A 21,197-nucleotide genomic window follows, 5' to 3' on the forward strand; every position below is an offset into this window, starting at 1 on the left:
TCTCCTGTGAGGAATAATAAGCCATATTCTTTTTGGAAGCCTTTCATTAAATTCGGTACTAGCCAGAATTCTCTGAAGGTGATGAGTAGATGAAAAGGAGAAGGGAGGAATATTATCCTCAAGAAATATTTTTTTTCAAGAAAGCATTTGCCCTCCTGAGCGACTTTGTGTAACTCAGTATCAATATATCGTGTAAGAGACTATTTTATGATTGTATGACAGCTCGCTATATGGCCTTTACTGCTTACAGCAGTTTGTAAGTTTCCTTACAAACATTAAGGAAAATAAAAGTAATTTCTTTCCCAGGCTTTTTTAAAGACACTGGTTATTCTGAGACCAATTCCTTCTCATTGGTCACAGATTATCTCATTTTGCCACAAACTCGCTTCCTTGTCTTCTATGTCTCAGTGCATTCTCATTTCCCACTGCCACAGACTATTATTTGAAGGAGGAAAATGCTCAGTTTAATCATAAAAAATGAAAGAAATAAAATCAGACTAGAGACAGTGAATAGCCAGAGCCACTACCACAAACTTAGCTGTTCATCTAAACTTTTAATTACTAATTCACAAATTATTAGTAAGTTTACTACTTACTGAGCAAAATTAATTTGTGCTAACCTTTAAAGCTATCAGTAAGTTTTAATAGCAAACATGAATGCTCTAAATCCAAAACACACTTACAAATTTCAATCTTTCTTCATCCTACTCTGTGGCCACAACATAAATGAAAATATCTTTCATTTAACTGTACCTATAAGTAACAGTGAAATTTGCTATCAGCAGATACAATACCCATATAATGACAATACAAAGGGACCAAGCCAAGAAAACAGATTTTTCAGAATGATGCTGATAAAACCCAAGCTTAGTATGTTTCAGAACAGTCAGTACATATTTTTTTCTTTAAAGCAAAAGGAATTCAAAGAAAGGTGTTAAGGTCTGGTTAAGAAATATAAGCTTCCAGCAAATTAGTTTAATTAGAGAGCCTACAGCAACTCAAACTGTATATAGCAAAAAAGTAATGAGATCAGATTTGAAAGACCCAGTAGTATAAATATGGCACTGTTTTCTTTAAAACCTAGTCTGACCTGATGAAAATCCTGACTGCATTGAAGTTGAAGGGAGTTTCGCCACCGACTTAAGTGGAGCCAGGATTTCATAAACTGTGACTTCGTTTACATCTGTTTACATCGTCTGCTATTTATGTCTTTCAGCATTTTGGAAACTGCGCTCCTGTGCAGAAGGAGAGTAGGCTGGAGAAAATACTTGGCTAGGATTCAGGAGACAAAGGTTCAATTTCTGTCACAGCCTTACTGAGAAAACCTGAATAAGTCACTACCTCCTTCTCTTGTGTCCAGGTTCACTTCTCAGTAAAATTCAGGTGACGATATTAAACTCCTTTCTAAGGTCGCCTGAGATCAAAACATAAAAAGTGCTACAGCTAGGTACATTTTTTTTTTTAATTTTCATCACTAAAACCAGTTTACTAGATTCCAACAAGACACCAGTGTGATATCCCTGAAGGCACAAGATGAAAAACATAACTGGGAATTTTAGAACCTTCTTTTGCTAAACGAAAATGTGTAAGAAAGAAAAACTAGCTTTTAAGTTGGTAATAGCAGCAGCTATTGAAAACATTCTGTATGTAAACACATGAATACTTAGGAAACAGTTGAGGAATAAAAATGAAAGTCCATAATACAATTAACACGCCTATTAAGAAAAAGTCAGAATAGTGGAATCTCTACTTCTAGGTAATTCTCTGTTACAGTAGGTTGTACATTACCCTGGAAATGTCACTAATGCTGCATTTCATGAATTTTCAACAAGCTCTGCACGGACAGAACACTGAGCAAGATGACAGTCTTTCTTTAATCGCTAACAGCTTGAACTTACTCCGGTAGTTATAATTTTTTTGGTCCGCAGGCTGCAGAATGGCTGTAAACTATCTGGCCTTTCACTTTAGCTTCAATCTTGCAATGAAATCTGTGTGAAAGATTCCCTGTGGCTACAACTTCTAACCACTTCAGCAGAAGGTCACGCTTATGCTTTTAGGGACAATAAAAGGTTTTAGCAAATTTTAGATAAATTCTATTTCTTGCCTGTTCATTACTTGACTTTTTATAAGTTTTATCCAACATAAAATCTGTGATCCGTAAAGAAGGCAAGCAACAACAATCACAGTCAAACAGCTTTAAGTCAACCTAGTGAACTAGTCAACTCCAGTTCACAACTACAGGATGAAGCTTGGGGGCTGATCAGGAAAGTTACCTCAAACACCAGATTAAAACACCCGTAGGAGCTTTAAGATCACAAAACAGATTCGTGAAGCTAATGCAATTAATTCCAAACATGCAGAAATATTTAGCCTTTAGGAGGAGATAAAGATTCATATCTGGTCAAAGAGCATTTATCAAATGAGCTAACACGGAATCATCACTTTGGAAATGTAACACTACTAGTAAAACTAACAAGTGCTGCTGCAGGAACACCAGCAGTTGTTTTACACAATATTGGCTGAGGATTACAGTGCGTCTGCAAGTCTGGTTTTTTAGGAGAGGTGAACAATTTGGAGGAAGAGTTGTTCCATGAGAACTGTATCAAGATCTCTGATGCTGAACCTGATCATTTCAGATGCAAAATGTACTTGTCCCCGATTTCCAGTCTTGCAATTTAACTTGCAATTATATGAAAATCAAGCAGAGTTGTTTCACTCTTATATATTCTATCCTTTGCAAGAAAACTCTGCATCTCCCGTTAGTTTCCTGTGAGGCGATGGATGGCAGAGTAAGAGAGGAGAAACAGTCTGTAAAGTACAAGACGAACAGTACAGGGCCAAAATTTGTTTTCTATTACTTGAAACAGTCTCTCCAAAGCAGAATTCCGATATATTAAAAAATGAGTTTGGCAAACCCTGAACGGCTATTCAGTGCTCTTCCTATTTTATGAACAGAAAGAACACTTCAAATGCTAGACGCTGCAAGCTAAGAAGGCAGCAAGATGAGTTTGCAGAGCTGTGATCAGATGCAAGTAACATTTTGCATGAAAACTGAAGTATAACATCTTTGAGATAGATTTCATAATACTAGAAACTTAAAATGGTCTCTAAAATCACTCAGCCTGAATCTAATCTTACAAGAAAATACCTGAAATTTCTTAAAACTTCCGAAAGAAAGTGTCAACAGCCTGCTTAGCAAAATAACGAATACATGAAAAACCCAGAAAATGTCAAGTAGTTCAGCAAGACAAAGGTAAAAAGAAAAGCTTAATACTTAAGCTAAATATAACCACAAAGGGCTCGTATTTACCTACATATAAACCATAGTTAAAACAGCGTGAAGGAAAAGAACTCTGAACTGCAAAATGTCTTCTCTATTCTAAGATTACATTAGGATCAAATGACTGACAAGAGGAAAATTTTCTTGGCAGAGAGTCGGAAGCCAGAGGAGATTCATGTGCACCTATACGTATATATATGAATATGTATATATACTTTTTTTAACTGTAAGAATGTTCCTACCCCTTCATGTCTAGTCTAATATTCCAAGCTGGGATAAATCAAACTGACTCAGAAAATGATAACGGAAGGAAATATAATATTACATAATAATTTTGGCATCCTTTAAAGTATCAGGTTTTACATATTTTTTTCCAGTATTAAAAATGAGTTATTAAGAATGAAGGTTCTATAGGTAATAACAATTCAAGTGCTTTAAATAATATTTCAGCTTTAGTAATAACCACATCTGAAAACTGTACATTTTAAGTTTGTAAATGTTATTTTACTGTAGTGTCATAATGAACTTAAAGTAGATGAGAAACTCTGTATTAGAAAAACTGTATTCTTGAAAGTGAAGAATTCACTGCAGGTTTTCTTAGGTTTTTAGAAGGAAGGAAACGATGCAGTCTAAATCAAGTTACTCCTGAGCATCTGCTCTTACTGGCATACTTTATCTCTGCACGCTGATGGGTAACTGAATGTCAGCATTCACTGAATTTCACTTCTGATTTAACGTATCAATCACAGTCCTCTCGTTACTGGAGACTTAGTTTTTCAGGACTGTTAAAACTTTGTTGTAGGATTCGTATTGTTTCCCTTATGGTTTTGGTATGGGGACACTTTTAGCAGGATAATTTTGGACACAAGCTTCAATTCAGAAAAGTAGATACAGGTTTACATGGGTGGATTAGGTACGTGCATATGTATTGAACTGGTGCCACACTTGCTAGTGCAGTTTTCTTAACTACATTAATTTATGTATCTCAAAAATAAATAATACTATTTCAAATTGGTCAATTTGCATTATGCACACGTACATAAAGAATTTATAATGCCGTACATGTTACTGTTATATTTTGCCCTTTCTTTTAAACCTTTTTCCCTATTTATGCCGGTATAATCTAATACAGGATAACACGGTATTTCCTACAGCTCCCACATACTTTCTTAAGTGTTCAATTTCAGTTTTTATTCTGAAAGGCTTTCTGAAAAATATGTAATAATAATTCATAGCTATTTTGTATCCTAGAGACATGACCAGGATTTACATTACAACCCACATTATCTGTCAGTGTTTTGCAGTAACTAAAACATAAGTATTTATAATCATATCATCTTGCTGTTCTTAATTGACAACATGAGGTTTATTATAGGAACCAGAAATAACAGTATTATTTCTCAGTTGATTTTATATAAAGAGTAAAAGGCTAAGTTATCACTGCTGTAGGTCAAATTTGTGTACCATGAAGTGAATGTACAAAGGCTGCTTCATGTTCTATTTTCAAACTAAAAGGTGATGCCTCACCAAGAAGCCAGACAAAAAGTATTGCGTTGCTTTCCGCTTTTTTTCTCCTATTTCGCCAGATTGTAAAATGTACATTATATCATGGAACCAACATGAAAGGAGGCTGTTCTCTCCAGGGGAAAGCCCTGAATACATACATGCCAAGTCCTGTGTAGTACTGTTTTCATAAGGAGAGGAAAGACAGAACACCATCTGAAAAACATTAATAAATCAAAGATAATTTAAAAGCATGAAAAGTTTTTGGTGCTTAAGCATAGCACACTTAGGAGGCCAGAGTCTTCTAGGTGATCTTGCGCAAACATGTATTGCAGTCATGGACAAACTGCACAAGGTCAGTGACAGAGGGGACAACAATCTAAGCGTGCTCAGTCAATGACAGGGAGCATTTCAAATGGCACTGAGAAAGAGAAATAAAGACATGGCGTTTCTGTAATTGAAAAACAGCCCATTATTACAAATTAACAACTAAGCAACCATGGTGTAGGATGAGAGGTGACGCTGTTTTTGTAACTCCTCAACAAATGAAACCCACACTTTAGTCTTTACCGTGCAAACTGTGGCCTCATCACTGACTCGCATATTACTTCAGAGGAAAGTTCCAGTTTACTTAGGAATCATGATGCCAAGGCAAAGCTGAACTTCTCTCCTGCACCAAAGCTGTGCTGCTCTGGCTGCTGACTCTACCCCAACTTTAAATGGAGTCCAGCTGTCTCCATGCAGATTCCAAGGGTAATGAACAGCACTCAGCGCTTCACGGGAGACACATAAGTACTTCACAGTTATCAGAAGCCTAAAAATGAATGTTCTGTCTTCAAATACCTCTCTTCCTCCTGTTAATACAAAACCTGTTCTTTTTTAAATATTGGCAACAACCAACAGGATGGATGTGTTGCATTTAGGTTGGTGTAAGGACTGTGTGTGATCTATCGAGTTTCTTTTGTTTCTGTGCCACTATTTTCCTTCTGCAGTGGGGACAAAGAAACATACTAGTGGCTCCAAATTTAATAAATAACACCCAGTAGAATCCAAGCTGTGAATTTCTGTACACATGTTTTTGCTTACTACTTCTTGCTACCAATCGTATTTTCAGCGCAGAAGAACATGTTTTTAAAACAGAAGCTTTGGCTTTATAATCCTGCTTGCTATACTCTGGTTTATGTCAGCCACATCTCCTTTTTCTGGATCAAGAAACTTTAGACTGCTGCCTCTTGATTTTTACATCTTATGTTGTTGCAGTTGGCTCACTGTGCCTGCCTTCAAGTCTTAGTCTTGTTTCATGTTTTCCATGAGACAGGCTGAGACATGATTTATGTGATCCAGAACAAGGGATGAATGGAAGAAAAAAGAAAGAGCGAAAAAACAGAATATGAGTCTGAAATGGAAGAGCAGAAAAGATCAAGCAAGTGGAGTACTTTAACATGAAGCCTTGCATTTTCATCTTCCTATAGAAAATGAAGGATCAAATTGTCTTTTGAACTGTGTCAACTGTGCTGAAGTTCTTTCCCAGTGATGTTAATAACATAATTTCTGTTAATTTCAATAGATTGGGATTTCATTTCACCTAAAAAGGAAACCCACAGTAGCTAATGATGTTTGATGTTCCTTGACTTGGTTTTCAGAGCTCAGATTCTCAGTATATTCTGAAGCTTGGGCTTGTTTTATGTGTCTTGGCATGTTATATATCAGAGCAGGCACCATCCTTTGGATGAGCTAGAGACTGCAATCTCTCACGAGAACCATTCTGGTTCAAATGGGCCAAGGTCTTGCCTCTAATTCCACAGCTCCTCCTGGCTGGCGTGTGGTGCTCTTCCATCAGCCCTTAGACAGCTTTCGTTTGTGTGCCAGAAAAAGAAACAAGTTTTCCTATGTTTGGACAAGCATATTTAAGTCTTACTGTCTTGCAGAAAGTACATTGTTTGCTTTTTTTCTCCTAAATGACATAGCGGGAGGCACTGACTGGGTATTTTTGAGATGTGTGTTACAATGATTAAGATAATTAATTGAGGGCTCCTAGCCAGCTCAGAGCTAAAATTATACCATCCACACCAAAATACACCAGTAGCAGATCTACTTTAGTATGACATCAATGCACCTTGGAACTGGTAAAGTCTTTTTAATATAATTATTGACATTGAATGAGTATGCTTTAAGTGATGAAAACTCCTGAAATGCTTTTCAGCCTGTCTGTAGTATATTCACGAAAAGTGAAACATAAAGAACATGGGAAAAAATGCAAGAGACCATTGTAAGCAATGTGGTTAGAATAATTCCTGCCTAACACCAAACACCAAAATGTTCCTTCTAATTAAGACTTGCCAAAGACATTTTTTAAAGTGGCATCATATGGTAAACATACTGCAGAATAAGCATTGTGGCATTAATTTCTGTAGCCAGGAAGTATTATGCAGCATGTTTCCTATGAAAATGAAATGTTAATATGCTTAAAAGTTTGCAAAACCCCTGTATAAAGTATTTACAAACAAGTTAAGCCCCAAATGACAAGCAATACTTTTAATGAAAGCACTTTTAAACAGCTGAGCTTTCTGTTTCCAAAGTTTTAAGGGATCAAAAGTTTAAGTGGTTTGCATACTACCACAGCTAAAAACAATCACAAGAAAAAAAAAATTAGAAGAAAAGTAAAATTACAAAAGCCTAATCTAAAGATAGAAACCCTGATTATTTCTGTTGCTATTGCAGTTTGAGTGACCCAAATACTTGATTAAATCACAGCAGGTAAGTTACGCTACGTGATACAAAACAAAAGAATTCAAAGCACATTCTATGTAGTTAATGCAAAGAAAAGATAGAGTAATCAGCTAAATTAGAATATATTTATCTTCATGTATGTAATTGTAGAAAATGCCTTAGGCTGGCTTCAATTAGTCATGCTTTTCATAAAAGTCTGGAAATGACAAGATCCCTTGACAATTCTAAAATGATGAAGTTATGCCCAGTAGAAGAGCAATCTCAAAACAGATTTGATCTCAGACTCCTTTCTGGAACAAGGCATGCATTTCAATGAACTATTCTTCTTCAGGGCTCTACTCACCTATTCTTACTATTGTGCTGCCTCTAAACAGCACCTCATTTTGAGAGTTGCTGAGCATCTCTGACTTCAGCTAAGAACTTCAGGAAAACAAACCTCTATAATTTTGCCATCTTGCGTGAAGTTACCAAGTCACTCAATCCTTCTGGGCCACAAACAGGAAGGTGCTGTATATCTCAAATGGATTTACATCCGCAGCATCAGTATATGGATGTGATATAGTTGAGGGTAAAATATGTGAGATACTGTTATTTTTCTTACATCTAATTTCACCCCATTATTTGGTATCGACTCATACATTCCTGGCAGGATGATTAAAGACAAGTCAGTACTCTGTAAGTATCGGAAACTGCAGTCTTCAACATACTCATTTTTTTTCTTCCAGCAATATTACTATTAGGTGAAAAGAATTAATTTTGATTTTCAAAGTTCATAAAGCCTTTATCTCCTGATGAGCAAGTTTTGAACAAAGTTCTGAAGTTCTCTAGAGGTTTAAAAGTTGTAAATATTACAGCTTGCGAATTATTATTTTTAAATAATTTTCCAATCCTGGTTAAATTAGTATTTAGCCTCCATATCAAATAGTATAACCATTACTAATGTGTTTAAATGAGGAAAACAAAGGGTTTTCCAGTTGCAGATATGACATTACTGATGACATAAATTATTTAACTTCAAAACAGGATTCCTCATCCTCAGGTGTCTCAATCATTATCAAATGAATTAGACTCTGGAAAGACATTGGCTTTACATTGTCATAAGAAATACTGCAGAGATGTCACAGCCCAACGATAATTCTAATTCTGAGTTTGTATGAATTCTGTTAAGATAAAGAGATGGAAAGAAAAAAGGACAAATGTGCACACTACAGAGAAATGAGTTAAAAAAAAAAAAAAGAACAAAGCATCCAGACACTTCTAAAGAAACATTTCTCTTTCAAAGATATACTCCAACAGGAAAAAACTTGCTTGTTGGTTTCAGTAATTATTATTCAAGTAAGGAGTGGCAGTCATCTTTTGTACGACTGTGGAGTATTAATGACAGACAGACAGAAACTGAGGGGGTTTTTTCAGAATCTGCAGTTAAATGCCACTCTTTTTACCCAATTCATTGTAATTTAATAATAATATGGGATCACAGAATAATTTGGGGAATCACAGAATAATTTGGGGAATCACAGAATAATTTTGCTTGGTAAAGTTCTCTGGAAATCATATACTCCAATCTCCCTCATGCTCAGGGCAGGGGTAACTTTAGACATTACACCACTTTGCTGAGGGCCTTGCGCAGTCACGTTTTGAAGACCTCCAAGGTGGAGGTTCCACAGCCTTTAGGCAGCCTGCAACCGCTCTTGTGGAGAAAAATTCATGCCTTGTGGCCAACTGGAATCTCTCCTGCTGCACCTTATGACTGTTGCTATTTGTCCTTTTCTGTCCATCTCTGAAAAAATCCTGTCCCCTTCTCTGCAATGCCTATTAAGGTAAGGGAAGACTGCAATTTGGTTCCTCCATAGCCTTCTCTTCCCGAGGTGGGACAAAGCCAGTTCCTTCAGTCTTTTCTCATATGTTGTATACACTACTCACCTGACCTTTTATTTCAGTGGCTCTTCTCTGGACTTTCTCCAATTTGGTGATCTCTTTCTCTCATTTTCCTCTCCTAGTATTGCAGGTGTGCCAGCCCACCTCCCTCGACCTGCTGGCTACACTCTTGCCATTCAGAAATAATGTAGGAAGAGAAGGAATGTTCTAGTTTGTTACAACGGGAAAAAATTTACCTGTTCTTCAATTATCCAATGTTGATACTGTAGACTTAACAGTGCAAGTAGCAAAGAAGTGCCTGAAGGGACTAGGTTATAAATGTGCTTTCAGTGTCAAGGAATTAGAGCTACTAATTGGATTTTAACACAGCAGATATGATGCATTACCAGTAAAAGCCTAGCAAAGTCAAAAGGAAGGAAAAAAATACAATTTTTTCATTGCTTGTTTTTCTAAGGATTGGAAATTTCTCAGTTATACCTAATAACTTTATGCTATTTTAAACCTAAGCTTATCAGAAATTTAAGAAGAAATAGACTATTGGGAGCACCGCCGCATAGTCTGTGCAAAGTCAAATTGCATGAAGTGTGACAATGTCAAAATAATTTCTTTTGATGGTTAGTTACAGCTATTTTCTTGGATTAGAAGTTACAGTGCAGATGGCAAAAACAATAAAACAAACTTTCCTTTTCGTTGTTTTTTGGTGTAAAGGCGTCATTGTATCAGATAAATCAAATGAAACCCCAATCCCAACTTGTTAAATGGATGGTAAGTGGCTGAACAAAATTACAGTACTTTTATGGATGCTTAGTTTTTATATATTTTCTTCTAAGGAAAGGTATAACTTTGAAAGGTGTTTCAAAAACAAAATCCCTCCTTTACAAATGCATGATGAAAATATTTTAATCAGAAATCTGATTTGTAATACTTCTAAATTTAAGACAATAATTATTAAGTGGTGTCCTTCAGACCAGTTTCCAGTTGCAGTTTTCCTAGAATTTAAGAGACTGCAATCAAAAGAAACTCCAGATCCACATTTTAGCAGCCTCAAAAAAACAAAAAAGTGTATGTATCTTTTCATTTGCATACAGAAAACATGAGAAGGGATGTTACTGAGTAGTAACAATGAAAATAGTAAGCTGAGTATTTAGGATGCAAAATTTGGCTGCACAGTCCAGCTTTGACTGACAAAGCACCAGAGGCAATAAACACTGGAGACTTTTTTGCCCTGCCTTCTGTCTTCAGCCCTCCTCCCCAAGTCCAAAAGAGAGATTTCTTAGACTATGGAGAAAGAGCAAGGGCAGGGGAAACAAACGGACAATGGAGTACAAAGGTGTTTCACCACTTTGCACTCTGAGCAATAACTAACCCTCGCGTCCATGCTGTCCCTGGGCTTCAGGAAAGTAGCTTAGAATTAGTAGAAGAATCATAACATGCCATTAGATAACAAGAAGTTTTTATCTGTCTCTAAGCAAATACCCAAACTTTTTGGATAACCTCAGAGACTGTTCAGAAGCATTGCTGAGAGACTGGTGACAGCTGAATTTGATACCTGATACTTTGAACAGATACATCTGGGCAGAGAAGAGAAGACACCATGTCCTACTGCTTGCACGACAGAGGATTTCCACAGGGCTGACACTAGAAGAGTTTTCAAAAGGAATTTAAGCCATTGTCCACTTACCTTAAAAGTTAGAGCCCTTAAAAGTTAGATTTTCAGCAGCTGCTTATCTCTAGGAAAAGTCCCAATGAAGAAAGCTAAGCATGCCTTCTGATAGTCAAAGCATCTGACAAAACCTGACAGGCTCTATCAGTGGTGTCTACAGTTGACAAAAGGCAAGATCTTACAGAAAGAACTTAACTTTGAGAGACTGGAGAAGGAAGAACTAGAGGGGAAACTGGAGAGGAAACGGAAGGCTTTGAGATAGGATTTATTGATGGGTTTGGCCATCAGTCAGTGCTAGTTCTGACATCTGGCCTTTTTTCGCTTTCTATCCAAGAGTGATGACCATTACTGCTCTGAGCATGTAGACCAAGCAATGGGGAGATTTCAATATCAGAACTGCAGTTGCGAAGGCAATTTCTGGAGAGTGAACTCATTGGAATAGCCCAAGCCTGGGAAATAAGGATCTGGTGAGGCATCCAAAAGCTTTAGGAAACTGGAGCAGAAAAAAACTTCAAGAGAATAAAGATTTGTCAGCTTCTTACACATATTTCCAGGGCAGGAAAATTTCCAGGCTCAAATAGTTAACTTCACATGTGAATTGTCACTTAACAGTAAAAGAAGAAAGGAAGTTTGCAGTCGTAGTTTATTTAGGTTTATTGTCAAACCTAGGAGTTTGACAGTTGCTAGATATGATACCCATTTTCCAGGCTATTGATATTAGCGGTGCTAAAAATCCTTGATTTCTCTGGATGAAAAATACTGAAGTACAGCTTCTGCTGTCAATCAGCAATACTTTCAAAGGGGGTTAGGGTAAGTTATCAGAGAAGATGATTGAACTGATACTTCTTAGTGGAGAGGTTATGTCACAGAATGACTGACAACAGTCTGTCAGCCAATGGTCATTCAACCTTCCTGTGGATCATCCATTCTATGGGACAGCAGACACATTGAACCAACCCAGGAACCTCCCCAGGAACAAGCTATCCACCTATTCATTGATCTTCTTGCTACTGTTACTTAAATTGTTATTGGCTGGAAATGTAACTCTGTACGCAGTTCTTCCTTGCAAAATTCACTGTTTTTTTTCATTGAATTATTTCTTAGATCTTCTAGACAAAGAGCAAATGACAAGTATTTTGGTATTAAGAAGAGGAAATACAAAAGACAAGCTAGTCATGCCAAAGGTCCATCTAGTGCAGTGTTCCGTTTCAAGCAATGGTCCTAAATAAATACCTAGAATGAGTAATAACAAGGGAAGCAGGTAAGATATTATGCCCAGTTCACTTTCAGCCTACAATTGTTTTAAGATCAGTGGACTTCCTAAGTCAGATTTAATTTCACTAGTTTAAACACCACCATGTTTTTTTTTTTCTTCACCTAAATAAAAAGTAATATAGGCAGGGATCTGTACAAATGATGCAGAGGTCTCTAGAAATCTAAGTTCTTTCAACGTTTATTGATTCAGAATTGCAGAATTGGTGCCAAAATGTTGGCTTGTTGAAACAGTCTCAGAGAAAAACTTCCTATGTAACTGTAAACTGTAATCTGTGACGTGTCCTTAAAAATGGAGTTTGTCACAAATGGTTTCTGGATAGATAGACAGATCATAGATGCCTCACATGTGAAACACCAGATGATCCAAATTCGGCAATGACTGCATGCCTGATGTCATTGTTACAAGATGCTTTTGTAGTTGTTCTCTGTCAACAAAGCCCTAAACAAATTTTCTCAAAATTAATTTTGACATTGCAGTAGGATGTTTGTACTTTATGCATCTGTACACTTATGCATATATGGCTAGACCATGTATAACCATGTATACATACACCTGTCTAGAAGATACCAGTTTTCCAGAAAAGTATTAATTTCTTTAGATTCCTTGTAAAGCTAATTATCCAAATTACCGCTTGTGGCTCATTACAGAACAGATTGGATTCTCATTCCCTAAGTTTCTTTACATCTTTTCTCTTAATATTTTCACCTTATAGCCTACTGCTTTTAACAAATTCCAATGTTTATTGAGATAACTTATTAACTCACATCAAGCAGCAAAGCCATTGCCTGGATCGCCATAAAAAATGTCTAGTATCTCCCAAACCGATTACGTGAGTAAAGCAAATCAGTTTTCAACATGTTAGCAAACTTAGGACATTCTTCTTTATCATCTATGACTTTCTCTATACAAAGTCTGTTTTCTGACAGGTCCACTCTGCCCTACAGGTCACTTATATGTAAATCTTCAACAGGAAAATTAAACAAGTCCATACAAATAATTCATTTGGTGAAGAGCTCGGGATCACTTCAACATAATGTGAAAAGATGAGAAGAGGGACAGAGTAACCTATAAACGTATCTTGGATTTTAGTGGCAGAAATTCTGAAAGAAATATGAAGTTGTACACAGTAGCTTTAAAACAACCTTACCAATATACTGCCAGTGTTCTGCATCAAGGATAAAAGGTCTATGTTCTAGATCAGCTTTGGGTCAAGCAATTAAAGAATTTATTTCCATTTAAAGTTTTAGACAAGATTTTTGTGTATGACTGTGCAATCCATAACCTTTAGATGTCACATGCTGTCCACTTTGAATAAGGACGAGTTCTAACTTTGCTACCTGGCCTTGGCACTGAGTGGTTAAATTTTTCTCAAGCTATTATCTGTGCTCCTAAAAAATAAATTTCCCATCCTAAAGGACAGAGGGCCACTGCCCTAAAGTAGGAGCTAATATATTTTAAGCTGCCTCAAAAGCATAAAACACCTTCCATGCAAATTCAGTCAAGAGGCAACAATTTCCCAGTGTCTTTGCTAGCAAACAAAAAAATCCTTTCCGCAGAATTTTGTGAGATGTTCTGCTAAAAATATGTATGCAGTGACTTGCAGTAATACAATAACACCACAACCTTGAAAACTTATTTTAAAAGTTTTACATTTCAGCATGCTAACAATAATTTAATATATCAGATCTCTTGACTGGATAGTTTGGATAGCAATAGCAATATTGCAAAGCCACCTCTGTGGCTCAAGACCAAATTTAGCTACTTTACCCTTTTAAAATGTCATTTCAAACATGCTCATGAATCATATCACTATTTCCTAATTGCTTATGTATATTATAATCTAATTAATTTCCCCTAGTACTAATTTAACCTTTTTTTTTTTTTTTTGAGCAGCAGCAGTGCAGTTCTGCTGCTTGAACTTGGAAAATTCTTTGTTTTCTTAACAGGAAACCCAAGAAATTTAAAGGGAAATTTTCCTCTTCTTTCAGGTTGGCAACTGTTCTCTCATTTTCCATTTAGCCTAAATTAATAGAATTTGGTAGAAAACCAAGTTCAATTTTTACAGCCTATTTCAGACAGCATCATGACATTTAAAAAATGTTTTTGTTTGACCAAATTATGTTAGTCACAACTACTTCATTAGTTAGCAATTGCAAAGCTTGATTTCAAAAGGGCCAACATTTAAAAATTATCAACACTCATGTACCTGCTTCATTGTTACTCAGTGAGCAGTTCTTAGTGACTGTCTAGTTCCTACTCACATGAGTAGTTCTCCATGACTGCTGAGTAAATACCAGTTACTCACATGAGAACATGTAGGGCTGCATACAAATGTTTGGAGGTTGAGATTGCAGCTGTCCCATGGAAAATTGTTTCCCGGTGTATAAGGGCATATCCATCAAGAAAGTTAAGCTGAAATAAATTCCCAGTGTGAATTTAAAGTGCATTAGTGAAAGAATATTAAACTCTAATGCACATGGATGCGTGTTATTAAGAAAATGCATCTTGGTATCTTCACTTGATCTTCTTCCACTTTTCTTAGATTTAGACTACATAATGTATATCTACCAGTACTGGAAACTGTGTGTTTTGGTAAACATCTGGAAAATGTGTTGATAATGCAGTATTTTAATAAATGGAATACTTTAAATCTTATCAGATGGAAAATCTTTAGTTTAAAAGCAGTATGTTGCACGTGCGTCAGGGTCTTACTATGTCAGTGCAAGGACTCCTGAGTGACTAATTACCAGGGCTTCTCTTTCAGCAAGAGAAACAGTCCCATTTCAAGCAAGATTTTCTACAGTCCAGTTGAACTATACTCGACCCATATTAGGATTTTTTTAAAAACTTTGGTATCATTGAAACTTGGTAAACACATAAGTACTAAGAGCCTTTTAGTCCTAAGCATTTACAGAGCAGAGCCACATTTAAAACTAATTATGTATTCATTTTAATGCTGCTACCAGACTGCCTTTCTATTCCTGTTCTCTTTTGCCTTTTTATATTCCCACTTCATTTTTTCTATAGTATTAAAAAGGGATTACGTAATATGATGTTCTGGTGAATGCGGGACCTTTTCTACTCCCTAATAAATATTCAAAAATACTTTGCATACATCCTGTGAACAAGGCTTGTGAAATCATAATGGGATGACTTATGAACACTCATCTTTCCTATACCGAAGTATAACCTAGTCAACTGGATGGTATAGCAAATCGTCCTGACACGTTTATATTAATGCATATTTAAATGAGAATGAGAAAGAAATAGTCAAATTTATGTTAAAGACTTCTAAAGGCTTAACAGCATCTTACTAAGTATATATGTCAGCTTAATCTAATCCTCCTACTTCTAACACGTTCTGTGGTCTCAGCACGGTGCCCATAATGCTCTCGTATGTTATGAGGGATTGCCTCGGAGAAGTTCACCATCAGTACTACACTTTGTTCAATAAAACTTTACATCTGGTCTTAGGATGACAGAAAGCTATCTGTCTCAAATTTGCATTACAAACCTTTAGCTTCTTTTGACATCAGTAACACCGGCTATAATAATTTCCAATAACTTGTTACAATATGCAGAGTATACATATTCCTGGGTCTCATCTTACTCTGTCAGGTACAAACAAATTCCTCTAATTTATTTGGACAGTTTTAAATAAATGACAATTTCTTTGCATCAAAAAAGCACTCATCTAATCAGAGGCTCATTTGAGAAGATCTGTGGCAGTACTTCTTCCTTTCACTCCAATGATTTTAAGTTCTAATCAGAAAAAAGTACCTTTATTCTTTTCCATGCTTTTCCTAGAGGAGATAATACATCGCAATTCAAGATCTTACAAGAATTTTTGAAGACTATTTGCTAATCTTATATTATGATGGAAGTCCACCTGAAATCCACTAAGACTGGAACAGTTATCTCTTCAACTATCTCTCTTGATTTCCGAGACATGATAATTTCTGTCTTTTCCATTATAGATACATCTGTCCAATGAGTTTCACATTAAAAATATTTGAATTGCAGTGCCTAGCGTCCCCTGCTATGTTATTATCTTTCCTCAGCAGATGATCCATCTGATGGTAGTTGAGGACTCCAAAAGGACAGACCTACGTGTGGGATTAACTGTGTCTAACACATGTCGGAGATCAAACGTGTCACTAACGGTTCATCATACAGATGGTTAGCAACCAGCACTACCTGAGCTGAATTAATAAATGTCAACTGAAAAACTGCTCTCTCAATATCATTTGTGTTCTGTCAGCCACATCAAGCAAACAATATTTTTTAAAAAGTCTTTAAAAAGTATTAGGCCTGCAGATTTTCAAGTCAAGATCAGTACATTCCTGCTTTATCCTGTGTCCCAGTAAAACGCTATTCTGTGTTTGAAAGACAGTTTACCAACTATCTGATCAGTAGCATAAGTAAATTCTGATACCCACCTAGACATACTCTGCAACACAAGTTAACCTTTGGAGGTAGCAGAAATCACCACAGAGACATCCAAATACTCAAAATATCTTAGGGCAAGTCTACAGGGACAGGTTGAGCAAGTTTGGGCCATGTTTAGAGCTGACAAGACACAAAGCAGTGCTATTTTGGAAGCCAGTACTGCTCCCTCTTGTGATTTGCCACATTAAGGTTCACGCATCCTATAAGCAGAACAAGCTTATCTGAACTTGCCAAAATTTATGATAGGTATGTTTCGAATTCTATTCAGGTAATGAGTTTAACTTCTGCGTGATGGCAAACATGCCCTTTTTTCTCCCTTGGTCCTGAATCCAGGTTTAGGAAGAAGCCTGACAAGTTAATGGATTGTTGTAGACGAAACATGAGGACCACCTTAAGGCTCAAGAGGAAAACAGGAATACACTATGAGAAAGTGGAACAAGCTGCGGTCATCAGAACTTAACAATCTCTAACACCTTGGGCTAGTGTTATATATATATGTGTGTATATATATATGTACACACCATGAGATTGAAAAGAAAGACCTGATAGTAGTTCCGGTACATTACATCTGTGAAGCACGCTGAACGACACACACATTTGCAGTAGTTCTGCCAGTCAAAACTAAAGACTGACAATAAAAACAGAAGATAAAACATAGACTACATCATGTTGCTTATGGACACTTTCTAGGGGATACTGAAATGAATGAGAGCATCTTGGAGACCGTATACAGTGCTTTTAAACTGAGAGTTAATATATATGTGCGAGTACACTTCAAATTATGAGAAGTATAATTATAATAAAAGTACAAAAGACAGGCAAGGACAGAGTCCAATAATATGCTGCATCCTTTGGAAAGCTGAGGAGGCTTCACTGGAGACTACATGCCTTTCAGGACTCCAAGGACATGTATTAGCAGAACACTTAAATATGGCCTTGTGTTTTAACAATATATTAAAAATTAGTCTTCTGTTTTTGAATCAGAAACAGTTTACATATATATATAATAGTCTTGTATCAGATCGAAACTATCGGTAAGACACACTTCAGCTACAACTATTTTAATTTGAGACATTATTTTCAAATATATAGGATATTTCTTCTTCCCGTTACATGAACTTTCTGGAAACTTTTCCTAAGTAGAAAAAAGTTATTTTTAAATTCTTCATCAATGAATTAGTGCTACTTGTAAATTTAATGTATTCTATATATTCTACAGATTTGCAAGAATGTATTTCTTACCAGTGGGGATAATGACAAAATTGCTATAATGACAGGAATTATTATGACAGTGCAGAGATCTGAACACAACTAGAAGGAATATATGACAATCACAACAAATCTTCCTATGCCTGTGCCATTGGTATTATAACATGAATGGAACTGAATCAATTTTTTATGCTTGCAATTAATTCATTATATTGATCAATATATTTAATAAAGCAAATAAAATTTATTTTAAAGTAATTATTCTATGGCCTGAGAAATATCAGAAAGAGAGCAGGCAAAATGGTAATGTTAATCCCATGCCAGGAACATGTTTTATCAGGTTTCCTTTTCGTTCTTAAACAAGACGTAGTAAAAACAACAACATTCTGTCAGACTATATGTTCATTCCTTGTTTCTTGGATTAAATATGCTTATTCTATGCCACATTTTTATAGCTTTCAATTCCTGTATTTTAAATCTATTAAACAATGTCAAGTTGAATTTTCTTCAAAAACTGCTGCAGGTTAAGAAAAAAAAAAATAGGACAGTAGAATATTTGAGGGCTAACATTTATGTCAGCTAATTAATATGGATCAGTTGTGGTCTGCAAGGATTTTTAAAGTGCATGCATGTTTGAGATAAATATAGACTAAGGATCTGATTTTGTTCCTTCTCAAATTGATAACAAAGCTCTTACTGATTTCAATAAAAGTATGGGCTACCAGTTTTGTAGGACTGACAGATGAAATAAGCTTTTGTGCTCTTGCATAATGTTACTTGTCCCAAATTGAGCACAGCACAAAATATAGATGTACAATATAAGAAATAAAATTATAGTTGCAACATTATATTTATTGCTCTGTATTCTCTTTTCTTGGTAAGGGAATGAGATTTTTAAAAAATAAACACTGGGAAAAACCACTGAATTTGTTTGGTTAACAAGTTCTATTTAAGTAAGTTGGTAAGAAACCAACCCATGTTCAAAACCAGACACCCTCTAATCTAGAGGATACAACACCATTTCCTTGTTTTAAAACATTAATATTTCATTATTTATTCTCAAAAAAGTACCTGTTAGCACACAGAATTTGGTTATTTGAACATAGTTCAAGATCATGACAAAAACAGACTACCAAACGTACTTTTATGCAAAAGATTCATTCTCCCTATGTTCGACCCTGAGGTGGCTGGACTTCTCAGCAATTTCTCTTTCATGGAATCACTAACTCAGACTGGAGTGAGATCACCTAATCCAACCTCCGACTCTAAGTCAGGTCAGCTGTGAGATCAGAACAAGTAATCCAGGGCTTTATCCTGTTTAGACTTCAAAACATCCAAGAATAGAACCTTTCCATATGAGAAGTATGCCTGGTAACCAGTAAAACAACAAATGTATCTTAATCATAGAACCATAAAATCATTTGGGTTGGAAAATACCTTTAAGATCACCAAGTCCGATCATTAACCTAGCACTGCCAAAACTACCACTAAACCATATCCCTAAGCACCACATCTCCATGTCTTTTAAATACCTCCAGGGATGGTGACTCAACCACTTCCCTGGGAAGCCTATTCCAATACTCTCAGTGAAGAATTTTTTCCTAACATCCCATCTAAACGTACCCTGGGGCAACTTGAGGCCATTTCCTCTTGTCCTATCACTTGTTACTTGGGAGAAGAGACTGCCCCCCACCTTGCTACAACCTCCTTTCAGGTAGTTGTAGAGAGCGATAAGGTCTCACTTCCATCTCCTTTTCTCCAGGGTAAACAACTCCAGTTCCCTCAGCCACTTCTCATAAGACTTGTTCTCCAGACCCCTCACCAGCCTCGTTGCCCTTCCCTGGACACACCTCAGTGTCATTCTTATAGCGAAGGGCACAAAACTGGACACAGTACTCGAGGTGGGGCCTCATCAGTGCCCAGTACAGGGGGACAACCACTTCCCTAGTCCTGCTGGCCACACTATTTCTGATACAAGTCAGGATGCTATTGACCTCCTTGACCACCCACCCTTGAAAGGGACTTTTAAATTGTTTTCTTCCAATGAAACCTTTTGTAGAATTAAACAAAAAATAGCTTATGCTTAACGCCTGGTTTCTGTCATCATAAGTCTTACCTGTTTGTAGTGCTTCAGCATCAAAGACACCCTCCTTGAAGAAAGCTCTAAAAGACAAAGGACTTGCACTGCAGTCTTCTGAAAGTTTCTCAACAGCTTGTCTAAACATAGCAACTAAGTCATGAAGAGGTCCATCTAAATCAAGGTGAGAAGTGGATGGTGAAATCAAGCTCAGACGTACAGAGATTGATGCACAAGATGCAGAACTAGACTCCACAAATTCACACTCAATTTGGAAGCCCTCTGACAACACCTTCATTGCAAAATGTTTTCTTTGGAGTGGGTCATCAACTACTGCAATAACATGCCATTCAATGGCAGCATCTCTGGGTAGGTGAGGTATTACAACCACAGCAAGCAACCCACAAACTGCAGTTACATCACGATTCGTCTCTGAATCTTCAACCTAAAAGATAAACAAAATATTGTGCATATTACAGACCTGGTAGAAATTAATGTCGCTTATATTCAGCTGATATATTGAAAAAAGTATGTGAAGTACAGTTATTTCTTGAAGACTGTTTTTCCCCTAAATTTTCCTTATTGAAAAGTCATCTTGAGCAATTACAAATTTGTCTGACAGTTAATATCTGCTCATTTTTGCAATCTCAAACTACTACTATGCCTGTACCATTTAAAAAAATGCTGATCATAATGTATTTTGCACTCACTTTGCAATCAAAAAGTATTTTTGCATACAGTAACTTTTGTCCGTACCAATGGTCTTTGAAGAATACAAATCACAGGAACTACTGAAACTACAGAAATGAGTTAGTAAAGCACGTAAGATTTATTTTTAATGTTGGAGTATTACAGACACAGTTCAGATACAGCAAAGATACAGTTCAGACAGTTTTGAACAGCAGAATGATCCTGAAGAAACCCTTTTAGAAGCTAAAATGTGCTTTCTTAATAGCAGAATTCATTAAGAAAGTATACTTAAATTGTTTTTACATCTAATTAGCTAACTTGGTAAACTAACTCTGAGTAACTAAGTTCCTTTTCTTCTGATGGTATTAAAGTGGGACAGGCTTTCTGCTTACTTCTTTTAGCATAAATTGCACTGTAGCATGTTAACAGGTATAGAAAGTGA

General features: G+C 36.3%; 1 protein-coding gene across 3 annotated transcripts in view; it reads right to left on the reverse strand.

Annotated features, from left to right (window-relative positions):
* The window catches only part of DPH6 (diphthamine biosynthesis 6), a 213,099-nt gene that overhangs the window by 20,768 nt on the left and 171,134 nt on the right, over window positions 1–21,197 (reverse strand). For all 3 annotated transcript variants that reach the window (XM_063332229.1, XM_063332227.1, XM_063332228.1), the window contains one exon: window positions 20,105–20,510. In XM_063332229.1, the coding sequence (XP_063188299.1) occupies window positions 20,105–20,510 (406 nt within the window). The remainder of the gene's footprint in view (window positions 1–20,104; window positions 20,511–21,197) is intronic.

Source organism: Chroicocephalus ridibundus, chromosome 4, assembly GCF_963924245.1.
Source record: "Chroicocephalus ridibundus chromosome 4, bChrRid1.1, whole genome shotgun sequence".
Lineage (NCBI taxonomy): Eukaryota > Metazoa > Chordata > Aves > Charadriiformes > Laridae > Chroicocephalus > Chroicocephalus ridibundus.